The following is a 19871-nucleotide window of genomic DNA, read 5'->3' on the forward strand; positions in this document are numbered from 1 at the left end:
TCAGTAACAAAATTTTTAATATTTCAATGCTGCCTCTACCTTTTAAGAAACTTTGTAAAGTATTTTTTGTACTAAAACAAATGATCACTCGTGCTTTGAAAATATATCAAGAAATATTAACAGTCATACAACTTAAAACAAATAAAAATATTTGAAATGTCCGCTAGCAGGAATTAGATCCTTGATACTATACTCACCCTACTGTACTGTCAAAGTTGACATAAAGAGTATTATCTTTGTTCAATGGTTGTAGCATGTTGTTTTTCTTTTATAAATGATCAATGAATATATATTGATGATATCACACTCTTTTCTTAAATTACTTTTGTAAAAATGACACATCACAACGTATATCAGAAATTGGGGTATCGTATTTCAGAGGAGGTTCAACTGCTTGCCGAAAAAAAATGGATTATAGATGCTCTGGCAAAAATAAAAAACCAACGTAATTCACTACAGGTAGTTCATATTATATACACATTTCAAATTGTAGTAAGTTCTATAATAATCTGTTCCATACTATGTAGTTTTTTTGGAAATCACCTTCCTAGGAACTATGTAGTAACGATTGTTTAATCATATTAAAAACTCACAACCTATTTTTAAGATTGAAAGGTTGCACCTAGAGAGTTTGAAAGCAAAATTAAACATTAATACAAATAAAAAAGACAACAACAAAAGCAAAGACGGAGAAGTGGAGTCGAGTTCTTCATCAGCTTTAAATTTAATGCAAAATTATAATTCTGGCAAAAAACCCATCTTAGATGATAACTTGCTGCAGGAGGATCTGAATGACGAGGCAATGTGCAATGATGAAGAGCTAAATTTAGGAATTTCAAACATGGATTATGGTACAACTACTTTAAAGCTATTATTTTCATCCTTACTTTATTAAAAATAGATGTTGTCTTATTATTCTTTTATTGCAACTGCAAATGAATATATATTTTTATTTAAGGTAAAATTGATAATACGGAAGAGGATGAGGGGAGTGATGAAGACATGTTGATTGATATGAACATGCTCATGAACGGCACATTCAGGTGAATATTAAAATGGGATTCGAGGATTTACAGAAGTTGAAGTCGTCGCAGGTGTTTAGAAGTGTTACACACAGAGTTGAGTGCGTTTATATTAAAAGCATAATTTGTTTAAATTTTCAGCATTTTATTTGATGGGACTTTTTTGTAAAACTTTCAACAAGCAGACCAGTAATTAATATTGTGGGTGATTTCAGTGTAAGGGCTTCTGTTTATGAGTAATTTTAATAAATTGAATTTTGTTTTCTTATAGAAAACAGTCACAGCGATTGGGAAACTTCTATAAATAAACAGAATTTTGTAATAACAAAGAATTTAATAAATTTTGTCTTACATTTACACAGTAATTATCAATGTTTAAGTATGTATGTACATTTATTCATAGAACAATATTTATAAACAAAAATATTTCTCATCTTTTTCCATTGAAATGAATAACCTAGCGACGGCACCAGAGTCACCTGGATCAGTTTAGGCACAGATATTCGTTAAACATTAATATGAAGTTAAAATTATGCTTTGTTTGAGATACTTGTTGAATTTGAAATACAAGTGATCTAACTTTACCACTCTATTCAGTCTTTCATTTCAACGTTCGCACAAAACTTAACTAATTAAATAAGTTATGGTGTCACATGTAGCTTTGTACATTATGTATATGTATATACCAGGAAGACAATCACTACCTTCGCCGGTAGAGTCGATGCAATCAATCTGGACACGTTCATGTAGCTATTGGAATTTTTATAGCAATACATTTCAGAGTCTGTGGCAAAACTGAGATGAAAAAATAAATTATGCGGATTTAGATTGTAATATAACGTGGGTTTCTGTGGTAAATTGACATTAGTCTGAGTAATGTCTGCTACATAGTGTATGCTCTCACTATACTAAATATAGTGATGACGCCGTCCACTCACAGTCGTAATTTTCTCTCACAGCAACTAAATATTTATATTTTCATATAATATTAGAGGCGGTCACGATCAACTTAGGAGCTATGTGTTACATCAAATCACAACATGGTAGGTTGCCGATCAAATATTTTATGATCAAACGAAAATACATTTAAATGCTAGAGGCGAATTTAATTATAAATTTTAAGTATAACTAATTTCATTTTGTAAATCTGATAAACAAAAATACTGTTTTAAATGTTTTACACTAGAAGTGGAACACCAAACTACCTTCCTTTTATGTTTAGTTACATCAAGTTACAGGAACACAGGTTTCTGACGGTTTTTTTTTAATATAGATGTATAGTAAGTTCTGGTAGTAAGGAAAATTTTAATATTGTACAAGTATATATGAGTCGTGTTCAGTATAAAAGACTGGGGAATGACCGCTTCTAGTTTGTTGAAGACCTTAGCGGTTCTCTGTCTCTAGTACAGGATGTGACGTAGCATCACAGTCGCCAGTCCTGACCGAGTTCCTCAGTCTCAGGAAGGCTTACAGGCCGAGTAGAACAGGATGTAGGCGGCGGAAGAGCGGACCTCGCCTGACGACATCTCCGACACGAGGTGGTCGTCGAATTTGTACCATCTGGAGAAAAGCGGGCTTACATGAGGAACACTGAGGTGGAAATATAGGGACAACTTGGGAGTGGGCTGTGACAAAAACTTATATATTATGAAAAATTTAATTAAATACTTATTTGTACAGTGGTCGACAGTTTCATAAACATGATTCAGTGTGTACTCACTTGCCGTAAACGCTACTTTTACAGTAGGCTGTATAGTGTCCGCCCTCCATGGTTCCGTAGTGGTTGGACACAGCGTACAGATTATATATGGGGTTCCCGGGACAGTGCAACGAGAACTGCCTCATGTCCAGGTCTTCGAGGGGGAAGTCGATGTAGGTCTGCTTCTTCCTGTACGCGTTGCACATATATTCCTTGGGGTCCACGTAGAACCTCTTGAAGTGTATGACGAGCACGGGCGGCAGGCGGGAGATGTCCAGCTTCTTGACGGCATCTCTCTTCTCTTTGCAGTTGGGACAGTTCCAACCTGGTATCGTTTCACCGTTCAGGTAGAGCTTCAGACAATCCTGGGACAATTACAGGACAAGATAAATTTGAAGATAACACTTATTTCTTTATTATTGATGTTTTGATGTGGGTGGGATATTTTAAGCGTGATTTGTAGAACTACAAAAAACACATCTTTGTATCGTGGGACCACACAGGGAGAGTTCCCATGTCCACGGTTAGCGGTTCACTTATAAAGCTCCGCAAACAGTTCGACGGCTTGTATCGAGGCTTGAAGTATTTTTATAGGAAATCATGTGTCGAGTGTTTTGGACGTCAGCGCGGTTCTTGTGTATATTGTCTCACCGCGAGCGTACACCTGGCGGCGGCCGGCGGCAGTTCCAGCGATAGATTGGAGAAGGAGTCGTATGTCGGTGAACTTGCGCGACACACCGTACAGCGTACTGTGGAACGTATCTGACCGTAGAACAGACGCAGGACGAGACTCTCCTTAGACTTGGTGTACTCGTGCCAGGCGCGCTCGGACGCTCCCAGGGTTTCCTAGAGGAAGTATTAATATAAAGTCAGTCAGACAAAAAAACGCTAGAAACGACCTGTTATGTATTGGAAGATATTATTTCATTTATATAAGCAAAAGTTCAAAGGCCGAAGGGCACGTGACCCATCAGGAAGGACGGAAAACACATGATATACTCACGATGCTGAGGGTGGCGGTGACATTGACAAGGGTATTAAAGTAACCACTTACTGCTAAACTGACCACGTGTTCAGGTTTAACTGAGAAATGAGTAACGTAGACTGCTTTAACCGACTATGTGTGTTTGTACCTTGTGTGGTGGTTTGATGGTGAACTGAAGGTCGAGATGAAGCCAGTCCATCAGGATGGTTAGGAACTCGTGCGAGTCCTGCTGCTCGTTGCCGCGGAAAGAGCGCTGGTGTTTACCCACCTCGCTCTATAACGGGATGGTGGGCAGAGATGTTAAAGAAGACGAAGACAGCTCAAGAGTACTTGAAACGTTTTACGTTCTACGTGAAAGTTGTTGCGGCCAAATGCTTTGGTCAAGAATTAAGGAGCCTATTTATAATCTTAATCCCAACGTGACGAAAACGAGAGTTAGTGAGAATGTCGGAATGTGATATTTGTTGCTCTTTCAGGCGAGGCAAATGAACTGATTTTCATGTAACTTTCCAGTGATGTAGCTTAGACTACAGTATAAAAATATTAATTAATAAAAAAAAATCCTCGTAGTTGAAGAATATGGTATAGAGGTTATATATTGTATGAAGTAACATTTGAGTAGGGCCACAAAACACTCAGGTTATTTGTATTTCGTAGTAATGACATTAAATATATATCGGTAATAAATTTCCCGCTCACCCTCAGATCCTTCGCCGCTATGAACCTGTATTGCCCCGACCACAACGCCCGCACCACAGCCGCCAACTCTTCAGCGATCGCGCCTCTGGTGCTATGAGATCTGAAAGTAATCACATATTGTAGGCCTTCATATTGTTTCATGTTAATAGAACAGGGATATGAACTTAATTTTCTGTAAAAAAAAAGGTCTACATTCCTCTTTGACATATAATATAATGTTTTTGTTAACTATCACAGTGACATGATGAGATCTAAGACTTTCGCGAGTATTCATTTAATTGAAACTAATATATTAATATATTATATAACTAATATATACTAATATAAACTACAAACTCCCGACGTTTCGGTTACTCTGCAGCAACCGCGATCACGGTTTTTAAAAATAAATAAAATACGCGTAGTAATCCCAATAATATTTGTTTCATTCATCACAATACATATGTGACCATCACAAAAAACAAACTTATGTATTTATGCGAAAGATACGAGAAGTGTGCGCTCTCGGACAGAAAATATTCATCTACCTTAAGTTTCTATATCATTTATATTTTTCGAGACATTTTATTTTAACAACTCTTCCTTTGTCTTAGAAGGAACTTTCACCATCAGACAACGATGTTAAAGAAAGATAAGACAATTTAATTTAAACAATGCAAGGTGTTGTGAGACGTCAAACAGGAAGTTGTGAGGAAGAGAAAATTTGTTAAACAAATTGTATTAGATTTTTCCATATCGTTACTACAGTGGGTGCTGAATATTATACATTACCTGTTGACGTGTTCGAGGTACTGTCCGTTACAGAAGTACGTGACGAGGATGGCTGTGTTGTTGAGACACTGGATTATAGAGTTCATGTAGCAGGTGTTGCCCAAGTTCTTGAGACCTGTCAGACCGCGGCCCTGGGTGGCAATCAACGTTTACAATGGAACTAACATATAAACATACTAATCGGCATCCTCCAGCATGTTCATATGGGACTAGCCTGGAAATTACGCTAAGGTTCATTAATCTCTGATCAAAATGGATATTACTCCAAGTAATTGTAAGAAAGTAGTTATTTCTGTTGTACATTACCAATAACTCAACTTCCTTATATCGATTTAATATAATCTCTCCGACACTTAGCAGTTAAGGTAATTAGTGTTTTTATTTTATTTTCCACGCGCGTGTTTTGTAAAGTAGCAAATGTTTTACAACATGCGTGTGTGACGGCGGCGTGTTAATATCTTCCACAGTCTATGATCTTGTTATGAGATTTATTTTACATAAGTCACTACACTGTTCTTATAACATGCCCAATTTAACACTACAAAATATGTTTCATAATATAGAAATATTTTACTACTTATTTTATTTATAAAATAATTCCATGTCTTCAAGTAATTAGCCTCGTTGAACACACCAGTCATCAGAACTAAAATAAGTCGCTGTCGAAAAAAGGATCACCAATAACTTGATGGTCCAATAACAAAACTAAAGTCTGCACAAAACATACATACTTGTTCGTCACTAGATAACATTTACATAAGAACAAAATACGGATAAATGTCCATAAATTAAAACCGTATTCGCAAAGACTTCCATGACTTACTCGCTTGAAGAGCCAGACGATGTGGTTCTGCGAGTATTTGAGTCTGACCTTCACCTTCAACACCATGTCTGCCGCGTCCAGCGGGAGGCATCGTTGCTCGTAACGAAGAATCGTGAAGGGTTTTCGGTTATGGGATTCGCAACAACTTCTCAATGTTTATATCGGTTTACGTATAACTTCGAGAAAACTAATAATTTGTTGAGTCAAATTCTTTTGTTTCCATAAACCTCCTATTATACGGCTGGCTAAAAAATTCGCCTTTTTAATATATATGGTAAAGATTCCGAGCAATTTTTTTTTTTATTATTTAAATTCTGTTAGAACGGTCGATTTTTATATTTCGACAGTGGAAATACTAAAACTATTAACACAACGAGATAGATCACGAAAACGAAGGATATCACCGACGCCAACATTTATGTTTATAGTGAATGTTCTAATATAATAAGAGCACTTATATATTCTATTATTTGTTTGTTGTGAGCTGTGTATTGTTTTCACCGAGACGTGTTTCCGCTAGCGTAACTACATTAAGACTGTAACACGTGCGGAGGGTGAGGGGTGACGGCTGACGGGTGACGGGTGACAGGTGGAACACGAGGGTGGCTAGGGTGAATATAGTTCAACAATCACAGAGGATTACACACGTTACATATGCATGTAATTCACGTATTACTTTGTTTGTTATCAAAACGAAAATTAATTATATAGCAGATGCCGTTTGCTTTATAGAATTATACGAAAAATATAACATGACTTGGAATGTAGGAGAATTCTTACTACCTATGTACTTTTTCCACGTGTTAGTCTGGTCAGACCTACAGGTTATTTTTGTAATGTTTTACAAATGTGTCAAGTAAATTTTGCTCACTAGTACAATATTCAAGGCTAGCTTGGATTTAACGCGACACCTAGTAGTATTGGAGTGGCAGTACTTTGTATGAGTATCAACTATCGATAGTATCAATTGCTATCTTCATTCTTAATGAACCTTTTATTAGACTCGTTAGATTTTTTTGTGTTATACTATAGTGACACATTATGTTTACATTTGTTTGTAATAAAGGTCCAGAAATAATAGTTTTATTGTGGATGAGATTCAAACACGGCGAGGAGGAATTCGCATGCAAAAACTAGTTTAATATGTTAAAACTAATATTTTTTAATATACCTTTTATTGTTTAGTCAAAAAAAAGGTTTTCTGAATCAAATCATATTCTGTTTAATAAATAGATGGTAACAGATTAATGAAAAAACGAGTAGTGCCTGATGATTGATGTCCGCAGTAGTGGTGTTTAAAACCAAGTTAAAAGTATAAAGAACAAATTTTATATCAGTTGTTAATTTAAATTTGTTTTTTTTTTGTCTTTAGGGCTATTTTTATGTTAATTGCAAATTATAGTGAAAAATATACACTAAAACTTTCGAGCCCACGTGTTAGGAGAAACGTGTTTCCTTATTTGAAGGTTACATGTGGGTAGAGGAAGGTTAAAAAGCCTCACTATTATATTTATAGCAACACTTCCTCCCTATTTTCCTTATTTTTATTTTTTTCCTTCTATGTCATTGTCGTACTATAATTAAGGCCCGACCGTACATTAATATGCATACTGCTGAAGCCCGTGTGACCGCAGCCTTACTGCAGTCTTATCCAGATGTAGTGGAGGTGAAGTCATTAGCATGACTACCCGCTGCCTTATAACATGTTACGTATCTGAATATAATGAACGCTACGTGATCGATCTTTGTAATATAAAACTACCCGCAGTCATATTTCCACTTAGGGCCTATAGAATTTTTTCTCAATTATTGATCCAAGAGAAGAATAGGAGTGAACAGTGTTGGAATTAAAATTACCGACAGCGAGGAAGCCGGCTTTTGGTTCATTCATTCTATATAGATCTTGCCAAATGATAGTAAAAATTTAAATGCAATAAACACTTCGGGTTTTTATCGCAAAACTCATCGTTAGCGTCCCTATACGCCTCATGATACTAATTTAATGTTTTTAGATATTTCTGAGCTCGCCCAATATTGAAGTTTTTAGTAACTGAGTATAACACCGTATTCTATAAAGCATTTCTTTATGTGACTGACATCTCCAAGGCTATGTTTATGAATATATTTTAAGGCAGGTTAAATGTCTTTTTTTAACTATAATAGAGTCATTGGAGGACAATGATTATGAGGTTTTATAAGCAGCGTGTAGTGCGGGACGGCTACAATATTCATTGTTTGTATATAATGAGACGAAAGCTCTCAGCTTTCCATGGATTCACCGTGCGCTGCCGGATCCATCGCGTTGCAGGGAGAGGAGCTTAAACAATGCCTGGGACTGGCGACCCAGGTGTAGGTTTAAGGGACCCCTATCTAATGCGCGTTAAACGCTCATCTCCACTGTCCAAGCTCCTCTCTGTACCTAACCAAATTTTAAACGAATCTACTAGGGCTGCCTTCGACGCACGTTACAAGAATGAACTGATGTTAGTTCTTGACAGGCCTAAGTCTTTTAGCAGGTTGTAGAGAGATTTGGCTGTTATACCTCTCGCTCCTACTTCTACCGCGTACAGATTTACAACAAACCTATTCTTAGTAAGAAACGCCTAAGTTTCACGTAAAATATAATAATTTAAAATATAACAAATTGATAGATACATAAGGATAGAGATCTCATCTAATTCGCTTTACCAATAAAAAATTTCAATAACAATTATTAAAAACTGCCTTATAACATAAGCCTTGAAATTTAAACTTAATTGAACCTATTTAAGTATTCCATGGCGTGTTTCCGCGGTACATTAACAAACAGTTTTATTTTCAGAAATAAACAAGGCTGTGTACTTGTTCCGCAACATGTGGAGCGTCCTGAATGCAAAAACTAACCTCCGTTTAAAGAAAAACGTAAATTAAACGACTACCCTCATAAATGAAATACTATACTGGCGCAGCGGTATTTTAGCGTGTCACGCGATACGACGCGTTCTGACTTATATTAAAATGATTAACAGGTAAACTAAGAGTTTATATACATAAAGCGTAACTATTTTCGACTCGGGAGAAAATTCCTGAAGATATTACCGAATGAAGCCATCAAGATTGTAACCAGACCGAGAATCGAACGAATCTATGTTTCTAGAACTTTCTAAGCAATACATTAACGCAACAATTAAACCGAAAATTCGACTACCTTACGGGTAGACGAGATAATGTACGTGTCTGGGAATAGAACCCGCCTCCAACTTTTAGGTATAAAATACGGATAACATTATTAGTCATAAGCGAAAAAATTCTATAATAGAATGCAAATATATTTATTTGATCCGAAATCATTTCAGAACTTATAAGTTTTGCCTGTCTCCTTGAGAGACAAGCCTTTATCCATCAGTACTAATATGTTTTTTTAATATATCAATAACATTTCTTGTACCTGTATAGTTTTTTACTAAGTCATTTTATTACTTTCATTAAATGATTTTTATCTGAATACAGTATACGTATCTTAAGGTTACACTTATCTTTTATTTCTTTAATTATAAAAATATTAAACAAGATCAATGTCTTTTCAACAGCAACTCGAATAAGTCACAGAACAAAACCTCTCAGCAGCGCCTCTCACACAGACATACATATAGTCGCACGTGACATCACACACTTGTAGCGCTTCCGCGTGTGTTGTAACTTGTAAATCAATGTTGGCATGTCGTCGTTAATGCCAGCGTTATGATAGATTTTATTATCCTAGTCATTATCTATATAAATAAATAACATTGGAGTGTCTGTGTGTTATATTGAAATAACCGTTTTTTACTACACGCATATGGATATGTGTACGGTTCATGCACCAAGATAACATTTTTTACTATTTTTGTCTGTCTTTTTGTTCCGAGTAATCTCTGAAATGGCGGGACCGATTTTTACGGAACTTTTATTGCCAGGAAGTTGATGTAATAAGGAGTAACTTAGGGTACTTTTTTTTAAGATCCCGAATCCCCATCCCGAAATTATAACGTGCGAGTGGGAGGCAGGACGCATACGGAGCTAAGTTTCTTATTGTTTTTCTTACGCAGACGGAGTCGCGGGTAACAGCTAATCCAAAATAATATTTCTAACTTTCAATATATTTTTATAGATATATCAGTCTACAGCACCCGACTTATGGATTGATTTATACGTTTGCTGATAAAGAATTGTGTTAGTTAAAAATATGAGTTTAATCACAAGAGTGGCTAAAAATATATATTTAACTACTGGAACGTCTTCCACAAAACCTTTGGTTAGGCTATTAAAGTCACATTATAAGAAAAGTCACGTGAATTATACCAGTATGGGTTTGAAGTTCGTAAAGTTATCGAAAAGGATTTTTTATCATCCAACTCACATATCAGAACTATTTTTGGGTGAATTTATAAAATGCTAGACAACAATATATTAATTTTAACACGTGACAAGAATATTGAAGATTATATACAAGGACAGTCACAAGTCACAGTTTACTAATCTCATTTGCTGTTTTTCCAAATTAGTTTTCTGTCATTTCCTGTTGTTTATCACACATACATATACCCTTGATTGTGTAACTGTTATAATGCAAAGTACAATATTTATGACCGAATGATGTTTTAATTTAATTTGAGGGTAGTTGATTGGATTTGATTGATAAAAATTTCAGTTTATCAATCTATATAAAATACAAATCAAATGGTTACTTAAGTTAGTTAGTCTATGGTCTATCAGAGGATGATTCAAGGTCATCATGGACAATGAAGGAAATCATGACACGACTGTGTACCCGCCCAACCCAAGTACCCCGAGTGCCTAGCCGAGTGTAGCTATCCAACACCATGAAGAAACGGGTCCAGCATTGTACTGATACTCAATTCGGTTAGCGGGCGGATCGGTCGACCATGGACGCTTTGAGACCTCTTAAAGACCTCGCCCTAGCGACTTCGTAGGTAGACGGCAAGGCCTTCAATACCTCGCCGTACCAGTCCTATTGTGAGACTCAGAGTCTCAGTCATCAGCAATGCAATTTTGTAGTTCCACAGCCCTCGCCATGGTACATGGGCATTATTCTCACCCAGGGTACAGTAATGGCGGTCAACTTACCTTCGACTGAAGATGGATTTCCGAGACCCACTATCCTTTGTTATAACCCAAGCTAGTTTCCACGGCTGCAGTTTTTTCAAGACTTCTGCCAATTTCGGAAGGCCGTTAGCTTGTTGTATGCTGGCACCGTGAAGAGAATAACCTTTTATAATGCCCCTATTCTCCCGGGAGCTGTCACCCGCGAGTTAATGGTCTTCACGGGTCAATCGCAGTGGACATCATCCTAACTTCGCTGGCACTAGACGCCAGTGCCAGCGAAGCCCGGTGACTTTACGACTGAGGGCCGCAGCACAAAGAGCCCTAACCCAGAGGTTGAAGCGAGGGTTGTATTAATCCTTAATGCGACTTCTGCGGACCTCAAAAAATGGATAAGCAAGCGGCACTTGACCTTACCGTACAGGTCTATCTTGTGTATGAACTGTCACGTCACCCAGCTTCAATCAATGCATACACAAGCTCGCCAGGAAAGATTCAGCGGCGAGCGGAGTATGGAGGCTGTCTCTATCACTGATCTTATTAGTCAGGGACACCAGGTAGAGCGAGATGGAATTATCCCGACATTCGCTTGATCTGTATTGGAGGTTAAAGGTCCGTCTCTCATGCATGAGGGCGCGGGCTCGAAACCTGGCAAGTACCAATGTGATTTTTCCGAGTCATATGTACTTACTAAGAGGATTTAGACCGTGGGCTCCGGTAGGCTGATGATGATGATTAAACGTTATTTTATTATTTTTAAAACGACTATTCCCGATGTGTCGGTCACTCTGCAGCGCCCGTGATCACGGGCAGGCGAGATGTGAATGTCATAGTTATTCACAATTAGTTTAAGTACTATATATAGTCACGAAAATCTTAGACCTCGTATTAGCCTCATCCGAGGGACTCCAAAGTACGTCAAGGTGTTAAGGTCGGATCAACAAGCGACCACAGAAAATGGGAGTTTAGTGAACAGTTCCCGGCACATCCCGAGGACTGCCACAAGACTCCCCTTAGCGTCGAAGGAAAGTTATAAATAGCTTACCCAACGTCAAAAAGTCATTATAATGTAATATATACATGAATATATATATGTTTTACGATACTGTTCATTGTTCCTTAATATTACTAAGAGCGCATTTTCATTGGTCGATAAGTCGGTAGTTAGCCCGATTGCGGGGAGTACCCGCATGCGAGCTAACAACCAATGAAATCCACTGGTCGATAACTCGGTCGATAACTCGGTCGATTAAACGTGTGCGGGTGATATCCCGAATGCGGATGACCAATGAAACTAGTCAGTCGATAACTCGGTCGATACAAAGCATGCGGTGACTCGCCTCCGTTCAGTCATTTATTAGACGTCATCAATACTACGCGCATTATTTATATTATTAACGCTGTTTATTTTGTTTCTTTTTCTTTTTCTTCAAAGAAGTTATTAATTTCTTTTTTAATACACCGCAAACAGTCAAAATGGCTCCACAAAGCAATAATTGTTGATCCATGGCGAGTACGTCTGCTTATCTCAAAACCCTCTGCCAAACTGTAGGTACCTAATTCTCTCGCACTTCAAATGCGGGCTCTAACGACCAGTGAAAATGGCTCCCCGCATGCGGGCCTTATCGTATGCGTTATAGAAATCACCCGCACCCCGAATGCGGGCCTTATCGACCAATGAAAACGCGCCCTAAGGAACCCTCGACACAACACATTCAATGTAGAGATCCGGTCAACAGACGTCACAATAGTTCAGCGGTTGTTCTTGTGTTGTGATCCGACTGTCTTTTTCTCTCTTAGTGTCATGTTGATGTTAGGAATATAATATACATTGCAATGCAAGTACTTTCATATATATGCGGGAGGCTTGGATAACGAAGAATGATTGAAAATACAAAATCTTAGTTTTATTTGGCAACACACAACATTCCTCTTCTTTTATCCTCTGTTGACATTTCTTCAGTGTTGCCACAGTAAACTCTGGGTTGACTTATAAAAATACTAAGTGGTAGAAAATAATAAAAAAAAATTCAATATACAACCCTCTTCCCACATATATATAAGTTATATGTATTTCCTTTTAACTCAGAAATTAAATTCTTCTGTATTATCTCCGTACTCAATCACAACCAATATTTTGTATTTGAACAATTTGATATGTTATTGAATTAAAAAACAAATAATTCCTTCAAAAAACTAACTCCATCATCGTTAGGAAGCGATTGAATTCTCTGAACGGAACACGGAAGCCCACTTGATATTGGAGTCCCAATGTGACTATGTTAAATCTCATAACAAGATGGGAAGTATGTACGGATTGACGAGATAAATAAATTACATAGCAAAAAGATTAATCCCTTAAAAAATTTCCTTCATAGCAAAGTTTCATGAAAATGATATAAAATATAAATATAATATAAGTGAAGAAGTTATCTGCGTGAGACTACTTTAAGCTTCTTGTGGTTCTCGCAGCTTTAAACCCTGCCCTCGCGGACCTCGCGGATCGCACTATATACTATGGATTTTTAACTCAATATTACCTTAACATTACTTTGATGTTAAAAATAATCTTGTGTGTGTGTGTGCGTGTGTGTGTACACACGCATTGCTTGTTTAAAGTTAGTATTATGAACAGGATTGCCTTTTATTAAAGGCGAGTTTGTATACATGTACACTATACTGACCACGTCACCCCACACGGGTAGGAAGTCTCTGTGATGCATGTCACTGGAGGGCGCCATCTTGGCCGGCTTCGTGCTCCGGTCAAACACGGGGCTGGTGACCTCCTCCTCGTCAGACGACACCTGGACGCGAGGCTTGCATTAAACACTTGCATGGAGCTTGTTGTGTATCAGTTACTTGGCGGGTGTTGTCGCGCCATGTGCTCGGCGGACTCGTTACTGTGCGTGTGGAGTGTGGCGCGGCGGACCACTGCCGGCTGGTCCGCGAGCCGCCAACGGCGTGTTGTGAGCGTGTGTTTATTCACCTTGGCGATGTTCGGCGAGGACTGCGACCGCGGCAGCGCCGGACTGTCAGGACGAGCCTCGTCTTCCTCCTGCGAGCCAAATACATACATTCTAAAGCTGCAGTTGACTTAGTCACTGTATAAAATTATTATCTTTATTGCTACAGGTGTGTCGCTGCACAGGGAGCGGCGTGTTTGAATATACTCTGAATATGCACACACTTTGTCCCCGGGTTTCCTCGCCGCCCGCGCCTCCGCTAGCTTCTTCTTCCGCTCCATCTCCAGCACCTCTCGCCTCCTGTCGAGCCGCTCCCTCTGAGCCGTGACGGCCGCTATCCTCGCTCTCTTGGCCGCCACATCCCTCACAGCCTGCCGCGCGCGCTCCGCTGCAATGACAAACATGCCTACATCAGTTTCAATCCCAAAACTAATTTAAAACCTTTCAACATTGATTTTTTGTTTTCAGCCTTCTAATAAGATAGCTGCTATGTATGTTGGCCTAAGGTGTCAGCTCTCCCGTTTTACAGGACACTATATTAATGTACAGGCCAATATCCCTACTAGAAGTCTTCACTTTGCAGACGTTCCCAGTTATTGATTAAAAAATTTAAGCACACAACAGTATTAATGTCAATTATAACCTGAAAACGCCTCGTATTTAGTTTGGGCCTGCTACCTTGTGTCAGGGGAACAGAGTCTATTTTCCGAGCGACGTCCGACCGCCATTAATTTAAATGCAGTAGAATTCTTCATGTTTGTACTGGTGAGGCGCTCGGCGGAGACATAACAACATGTTGTTGATTACCCGACGCTAAATCCCCTGAGCTGCCCGGTTTCGACGTGTTACTTAATATTTAGCTGGAAGTGTGCAGTCAAGTACACTACTCCTGACATAACACTGCTGTCTGTGTACGGTATCCTGCGCCGTGCCTGCATGTGTGTGTGTCTGCTATCCCTCACCTATAGCGTCTCCGTCGTGGTGCTCGTCCTCGCCCCCCTCCAGTCGGTCCGACTCCTCCCTCTCCCTCCGCTGATACTCCTCCAGCTGCTCGCGGAGGGACAGATTCTCTTGTTCCTGCGACCACACGGCTTACAGATTATAATCTTAATATAGTCATTTATATCATGTTGCAGTTTGAAACGATTATACATTATTTATTAATTACTTGTTATTACTCAATCCTTAGCTTTATACTGTGTGATGTCATTTAATCGTTAATATATATTAAAAGTTATGCTACTTCTCCAAGTCCTCTGGTTCAGGTCGGTTCAGGTCGGCGGGGGCCGGCGGGGGTCGGTGGGGAGTTACTGTAATGTATGTGTGTTCGTTCCCTCACCATATCGTACTGTTTGCTCTCAAGTTGCATCAGCTGCGATATGATCTCCTGCTCTCGCAGCTTGTACATGGCCCTCATCTCGTCCCTCTGCTCCCCCTCCCTCTGAGATCTAACTTTCTCCCAGTCCTAGGATAAACCACGTCAGTTCAGCATCACTCTCATTTCATTGAATTCACATAATAGAATAGCAGAAAATATGTTTTGTAATATCCACGAAGTCGCAGTAAGGAACCCAGTGAGAGATTCAAGACTAGCGAATAATCGTTTAAAGGAAACTAATATTTTTCGGATCACTACGCGTATTTTGTTATTTTAAACTACATGCTCTGTTACTTTGCAGCAACCGTGATCAGGGCAGACGAGATCAGAATTATCTCGCAGTAATCCGAAAAATATTAGTTTCATTTAAGAAAATGAAATATAATACAGACTTTAGCAATGTCCCTTGAGGACACCGACATATGTATGAGAGAATAGTGCTATATCAATTCAGGTTACTTGTTCAGCTTCCAGCCGCTGCATCTCCAGTGTGAGCGAGGTGTCGGCGATCCTCTCCTGCTGGTCCAGGATGTTCTGGACGCCGCGAGCTCGCTCTTCATACAGCTGGACAGCGGCCAGCTGGAAATATAAAAAATTAAATTCTCGCTTTCTATATTCTGTATTCTCTGTGATTTCATTGTCCACGGATAAAGTTCGTGTCTATGCTGACACATACAATATATCAAACACACGTCTTTTAATAACAGCACCCAACATCTCGACTATTCTCTGTCAGATTCAATATATTTTATACGGATAAACTTTCATTTTCTCCGTATTAATTTCTCGTGTCATAATACTGCTTCTGAACCTCACCTTACTGCTTCTATCTACGAGAGGCTCCGACGGCTTGGAGGATCTATTGACAGCCAGCGGAGGAGGACTCAGATCCGACCAGGCCGGGTACTCGATCTCATCTGAAACATGCGACACGTGAAGTGGAGTTGGCTAAAGTTATAGCTACCACAGTACTGGGGAAAGTTTTGGCCGGTGAGGAACACATAGATGGCGACACTGTTCAGGTACAATAAGTTGTAAAGAGACAGCTATAACCTCATTATTTAAGCATTTCACACCGAACATTTATACCCAAAAGACTAAATTTACAACTGAGACACACTAATTGCTGTGAGTGGAATTATGAGCTTATAATTTAGATGTACGGTGACGTCACAGACGCGATGACGTCATCTCGCCTCACCCAGCATGTCGTCCACGTCCTGTTCTCTGGTGGGTGGGATCGCTCGAGGGTTGGTGGTGAAGGCGGGGTACTTGAGAAGCCAGTCCTCGTAGCCGCCGACCAGCCACACCGGTTGGCGAGTGTAGTGGACCTTCACGTCCCACTGGAAGGGGGGTCAAGGTCATTTTAAGAATACTCATCAACAAGTTATACAGCAATGAATCGTGTGTAGCTTAAGATGAATGAATCAAAACTTTAATACAGCTGTGATGTCAACAGATCGAAAATATTTTATTATTCTTGTAATACTGTTAGTACAGCACATTGATCATTTAAAGCAAAGTGAATATTAATTTAACAAATGGAAGCATTATCTAAGTATTTCTCATGATTTTTATTATAAGGCAAATTTTTCTGATATGGTTAAAAAAAAGGGGGGGGGGGGTGGAAGAAATTTTTCTTTTTCACACCCAGAAATAGTTTTGCTTACATAACAAAAAGGTAATTTTAATTAAATCCATAAAGAACTTATACTATTCATAACTTGTTATATGGAAAAAAAATCAAGTCCATACACAGAAATATAGCCAAAAAAGACGAAAAATTTCTTTCATGTTTATTAAAATTATTCAATACATGTTACTTGAATTTTCATGCATGAACCAAACCTGAGCAAGCTCAAGGTTCAAATTGCTATTAATTTTACTCCAACATGGCCTATCCGTTACAGATACATGCATTAAAAATTCAAAAATTTCTTAAGTGTATTTACTCTATATATAGGAATGTAATGTACCTTTAGTAGTATGGTTTTGAGCAGATGTAGCTTCTGTCCCGGTATGACGGTGATACTGTTCCAGTCCATCATCACGATGAGTTCCATGGAAGCGCGCTCGGCCCACACACTCCTGGACACCTGCGGCAACTTCTGTTCCAGCATGTTGGCCGACTGACTGAAAGGAATTCGATTACATTTTAAACAAACATAGCTCTTAATAATTATTACTAACAAAGAAAATTTATTAGACGGCAAACATATAAATATACATATTTAAAACATATTTTTGCAATAATTTTTATTTCTAACAAAAACAATAACTGATTTTGAACCCGCCACCTCTGTGACATCAAATATTGCACTGCACTTGCTTCACTAACTAAACTACAGCGCTACCAACGAGGAATATCAGCAAATATATAGATTGTTTAGCAAACCGTTCACAACACTCCATAATCTGATCTGTTACCCGGGTGAAATGCATTCCTCGGGGACATTGATGCACACCGGATGGTTGATATGCGATTCCTGGTAATGCTGACTGGGTCGAGCGTCCAGAATCATAATCTTGAGCTTGCTACTCTTCAACAGGACATATAACTGTTCAGACTTTATGGACACTTCATCCGGACCTGACATCAAACAGTACAATGTTACTACACACTGACCTAACTTATTATGCCAGTGGACAAGTGAAATAGTTGTTAGAAATAAATTACTATAAATTATTAGATCACAATTATATTGATTTTTAAAAATATTACCCGAGTTAAATATATGATGAGTAATATCGTTGACACAATGTATTAGGGATACGGTATAGGCTGTTCAGCAGAAATCTACCTTATAATATGCAGGTTAAAGTTTAAATTCAAGAAACACACATAAGTACATAGTAAAGGTATGTAGATATGTGTCTCGTTGCGTAAACAGACAATATAGATTCCATTATAAAGAACTTGAGTGGCTTCAAAGTTTGTTACAAACCCTTCATATTTAATTTGCGGTATTTACAATTCACTAGTTCTATACAGAAAATATTAAATGTGTTATTTTACAATAATTTGAGTTGATACAGAACAAACAGACAGATAGATGCCATACAATATTTTGCTTTCTATCCGTTATATGAATTGTAAAAAATCCTAACACACTCGCATCATGATGAAGAATTGTTTATATAAACCGGTTCAGATCCATGGACAAGGCTTAAATTTTCCTTTCTTAACACACCACATACAAAATTATGATAATGATAGAATTGAATGAACTACCAAATCTCTCCCATATTAATAATAAATAAAATGTATTCCCTTATGTTAAACCACTAATAATTCCTCTACTAACCTGGTAGTCCCTGATGTGTTGGTTCTGCGACCACCATAGCCTCGATAGCCTTCTTCCTGTTGTCTTCCATCTTCTGCTTGATCAGCTCGTTTTCTTGGATGTCGTTCAGACGATTTACTTGTTGTTCTTTCTCATATCTGGCCACAATTGATCACAGTATAAGTTCATTTCATTGTCGGTAGCTACAGATATGTTTTTTATGTATCTTAACATTTGTAGACATTTATTGATTGAGTATTTATTTTAAACACAGAAATTAAACATACATTTAAAAGAACACAATAGTAGGAAGCACAATCGGCAGCATTTTTGTAGATATGAAAATTAAAACTATGCTTTGACAATATAATATTACAGCCTGTACCTTATTATTAAACTATTCTTTAATTTTTCAGCAGCGTCCAAGGCCTTATTAGGGTTTTTGGAACCGAGCATACTGTTGAAGTATGTTTTGTCCTTTAAGTAGTCTTTGTCTTTGCTTATGTAAGCGATGATACGTAAGTACTTCATGTACTGAACATAGGAATACTCTTCGTCACCTTTCTCGCGAGCCTCCTCTGCAGACTCGAAGAGTTTTTGAGCTGTTTTGCATAACCTGTGTGTGATTTAGTTATTGGTGGTAAAGTAATTAAGATATTAATAACATTAATGAGATATACTTACATCGTTGCTCTTTTAGATTTCAAGTCAGGTACATTGTATAATTTGTCCAAATCCTCTATACATTTTCCTAAATGTAATTGTAATCTTCGCGTCTCCGTCATATTTATAATATGGCTTCTTGTCACTATAAAATAAAAATATTTTTGGGATTTTAAAGTCACCAAAAGACCTTTGAGCCTTACATTTGATATAAGTTCTTCTGAATTTGTTTTACAGGATTATAAGATAAGAAACAAAAAGTTTACAATACAAATATATTTTCTTAAACGTCACAGGTTTTTGATTTCATTCGATAGCTGTCATTTGAGCATTTCATATTCATTCGATCATTCAATTTATTTCGATAGGCGAATGACAGAATTACTTTTTTATTGCGCTGAACTCGAGAGAATTAAGGTAAATTTTAATCTCAATAATTAAAAAATAAATATATACCATTTTTCATAAATGAATCACTTATATTTTAACTCACGTTTCCGAT

The 19871-nt window shown here is 38.0% G+C and overlaps 2 protein-coding genes across 3 annotated transcripts; one reads left to right on the top strand and one right to left on the bottom strand.

Annotated features, from left to right (window-relative positions):
• Positions 1–218: 218 nt before the first annotated feature.
• Positions 219–1614, top strand: LOC116773782 (uncharacterized). Its single transcript, XM_061523890.1, has 3 exons — positions 219–459; positions 608–851; positions 959–1614. The coding sequence occupies exons 1-3, from the start codon at positions 334–336 to the stop codon at positions 1045–1047; spliced, it is 459 nt and encodes a 152-aa protein (XP_061379874.1). The 5' UTR covers positions 219–333; the 3' UTR covers positions 1048–1614.
• On the bottom strand, positions 1337–19697 carry LOC116773781 (ubiquitin carboxyl-terminal hydrolase 8). 2 transcript variants are annotated; one of them, XM_032666245.2, is made up of 19 exons: positions 19391–19697; positions 19092–19322; positions 18728–18864; positions 17850–18012; positions 17399–17555; positions 16624–16765; positions 16239–16339; positions 15882–16001; positions 15384–15509; positions 15007–15121; positions 14269–14432; positions 14068–14136; positions 13766–13885; positions 5177–5307; positions 4406–4505; positions 3855–3980; positions 3373–3567; positions 2743–3086; positions 1337–2582 (listed from the first exon to the last, which is right to left on the bottom strand). In XM_032666245.2, the coding sequence occupies exons 1-19, from the start codon at positions 19489–19491 to the stop codon at positions 2480–2482; spliced, it is 2745 nt and encodes a 914-aa protein (XP_032522136.2). In that variant the 5' UTR covers positions 19492–19697; the 3' UTR covers positions 1337–2479. The 2 variants fall into 2 exon arrangements, with proteins under 2 accessions (XP_032522136.2, XP_032522138.1); XM_032666247.2 differs by lacking the exons at positions 13766–13885; positions 14068–14136; positions 14269–14432; ... (8 more) ...; positions 19092–19322; positions 19391–19697 and adding an exon at positions 6000–7231.
• Positions 19698–19871: the final 174 nt, after the last annotated feature.

The sequence above is a fragment of the Danaus plexippus genome, chromosome 20 (assembly GCF_018135715.1).
Source record: "Danaus plexippus chromosome 20, MEX_DaPlex, whole genome shotgun sequence".
NCBI classification, from domain to species: Eukaryota; Metazoa; Arthropoda; class Insecta; order Lepidoptera; family Nymphalidae; genus Danaus; species Danaus plexippus.

What these genes read in the sequence shown, in the direction of transcription:
- LOC116773782 (XM_061523890.1), top strand. Translation starts at nt 334, where the DNA reads ATGACACATCACAACGTATATCAGAAATTGGGGTATCGTATTTCAGAG. An exon ending in ACCAACGTAATTCACTACAG is followed by an intron (nt 460 to 607) that starts GTAGTTCATATT and finishes CCTATTTTTAAG; the next exon opens with ATTGAAAGGTTGCACCTAGA. An exon ending in AATTTCAAACATGGATTATG is followed by an intron (nt 852 to 958) that starts GTACAACTACTT and finishes TTTTTATTTAAG; the next exon opens with GTAAAATTGATAATACGGAA.
- LOC116773781 (XM_032666245.2), bottom strand. Translation starts at nt 19,491, where the DNA reads ATGACGGAGACGCGAAGATTACAATTACATTTAGGAAAATGTATAGAG. An exon ending in CCATCAAACCACCACACAAG is followed by an intron (nt 3,568 to 3,854) that starts GTACAAACACAC and finishes TACTTCCTCTAG; the next exon opens with GAAACCCTGGGAGCGTCCGA. An exon ending in CCGCCAGGTGTACGCTCGCG is followed by an intron (nt 3,087 to 3,372) that starts GTGAGACAATAT and finishes TAATTGTCCCAG; the next exon opens with GATTGTCTGAAGCTCTACCT.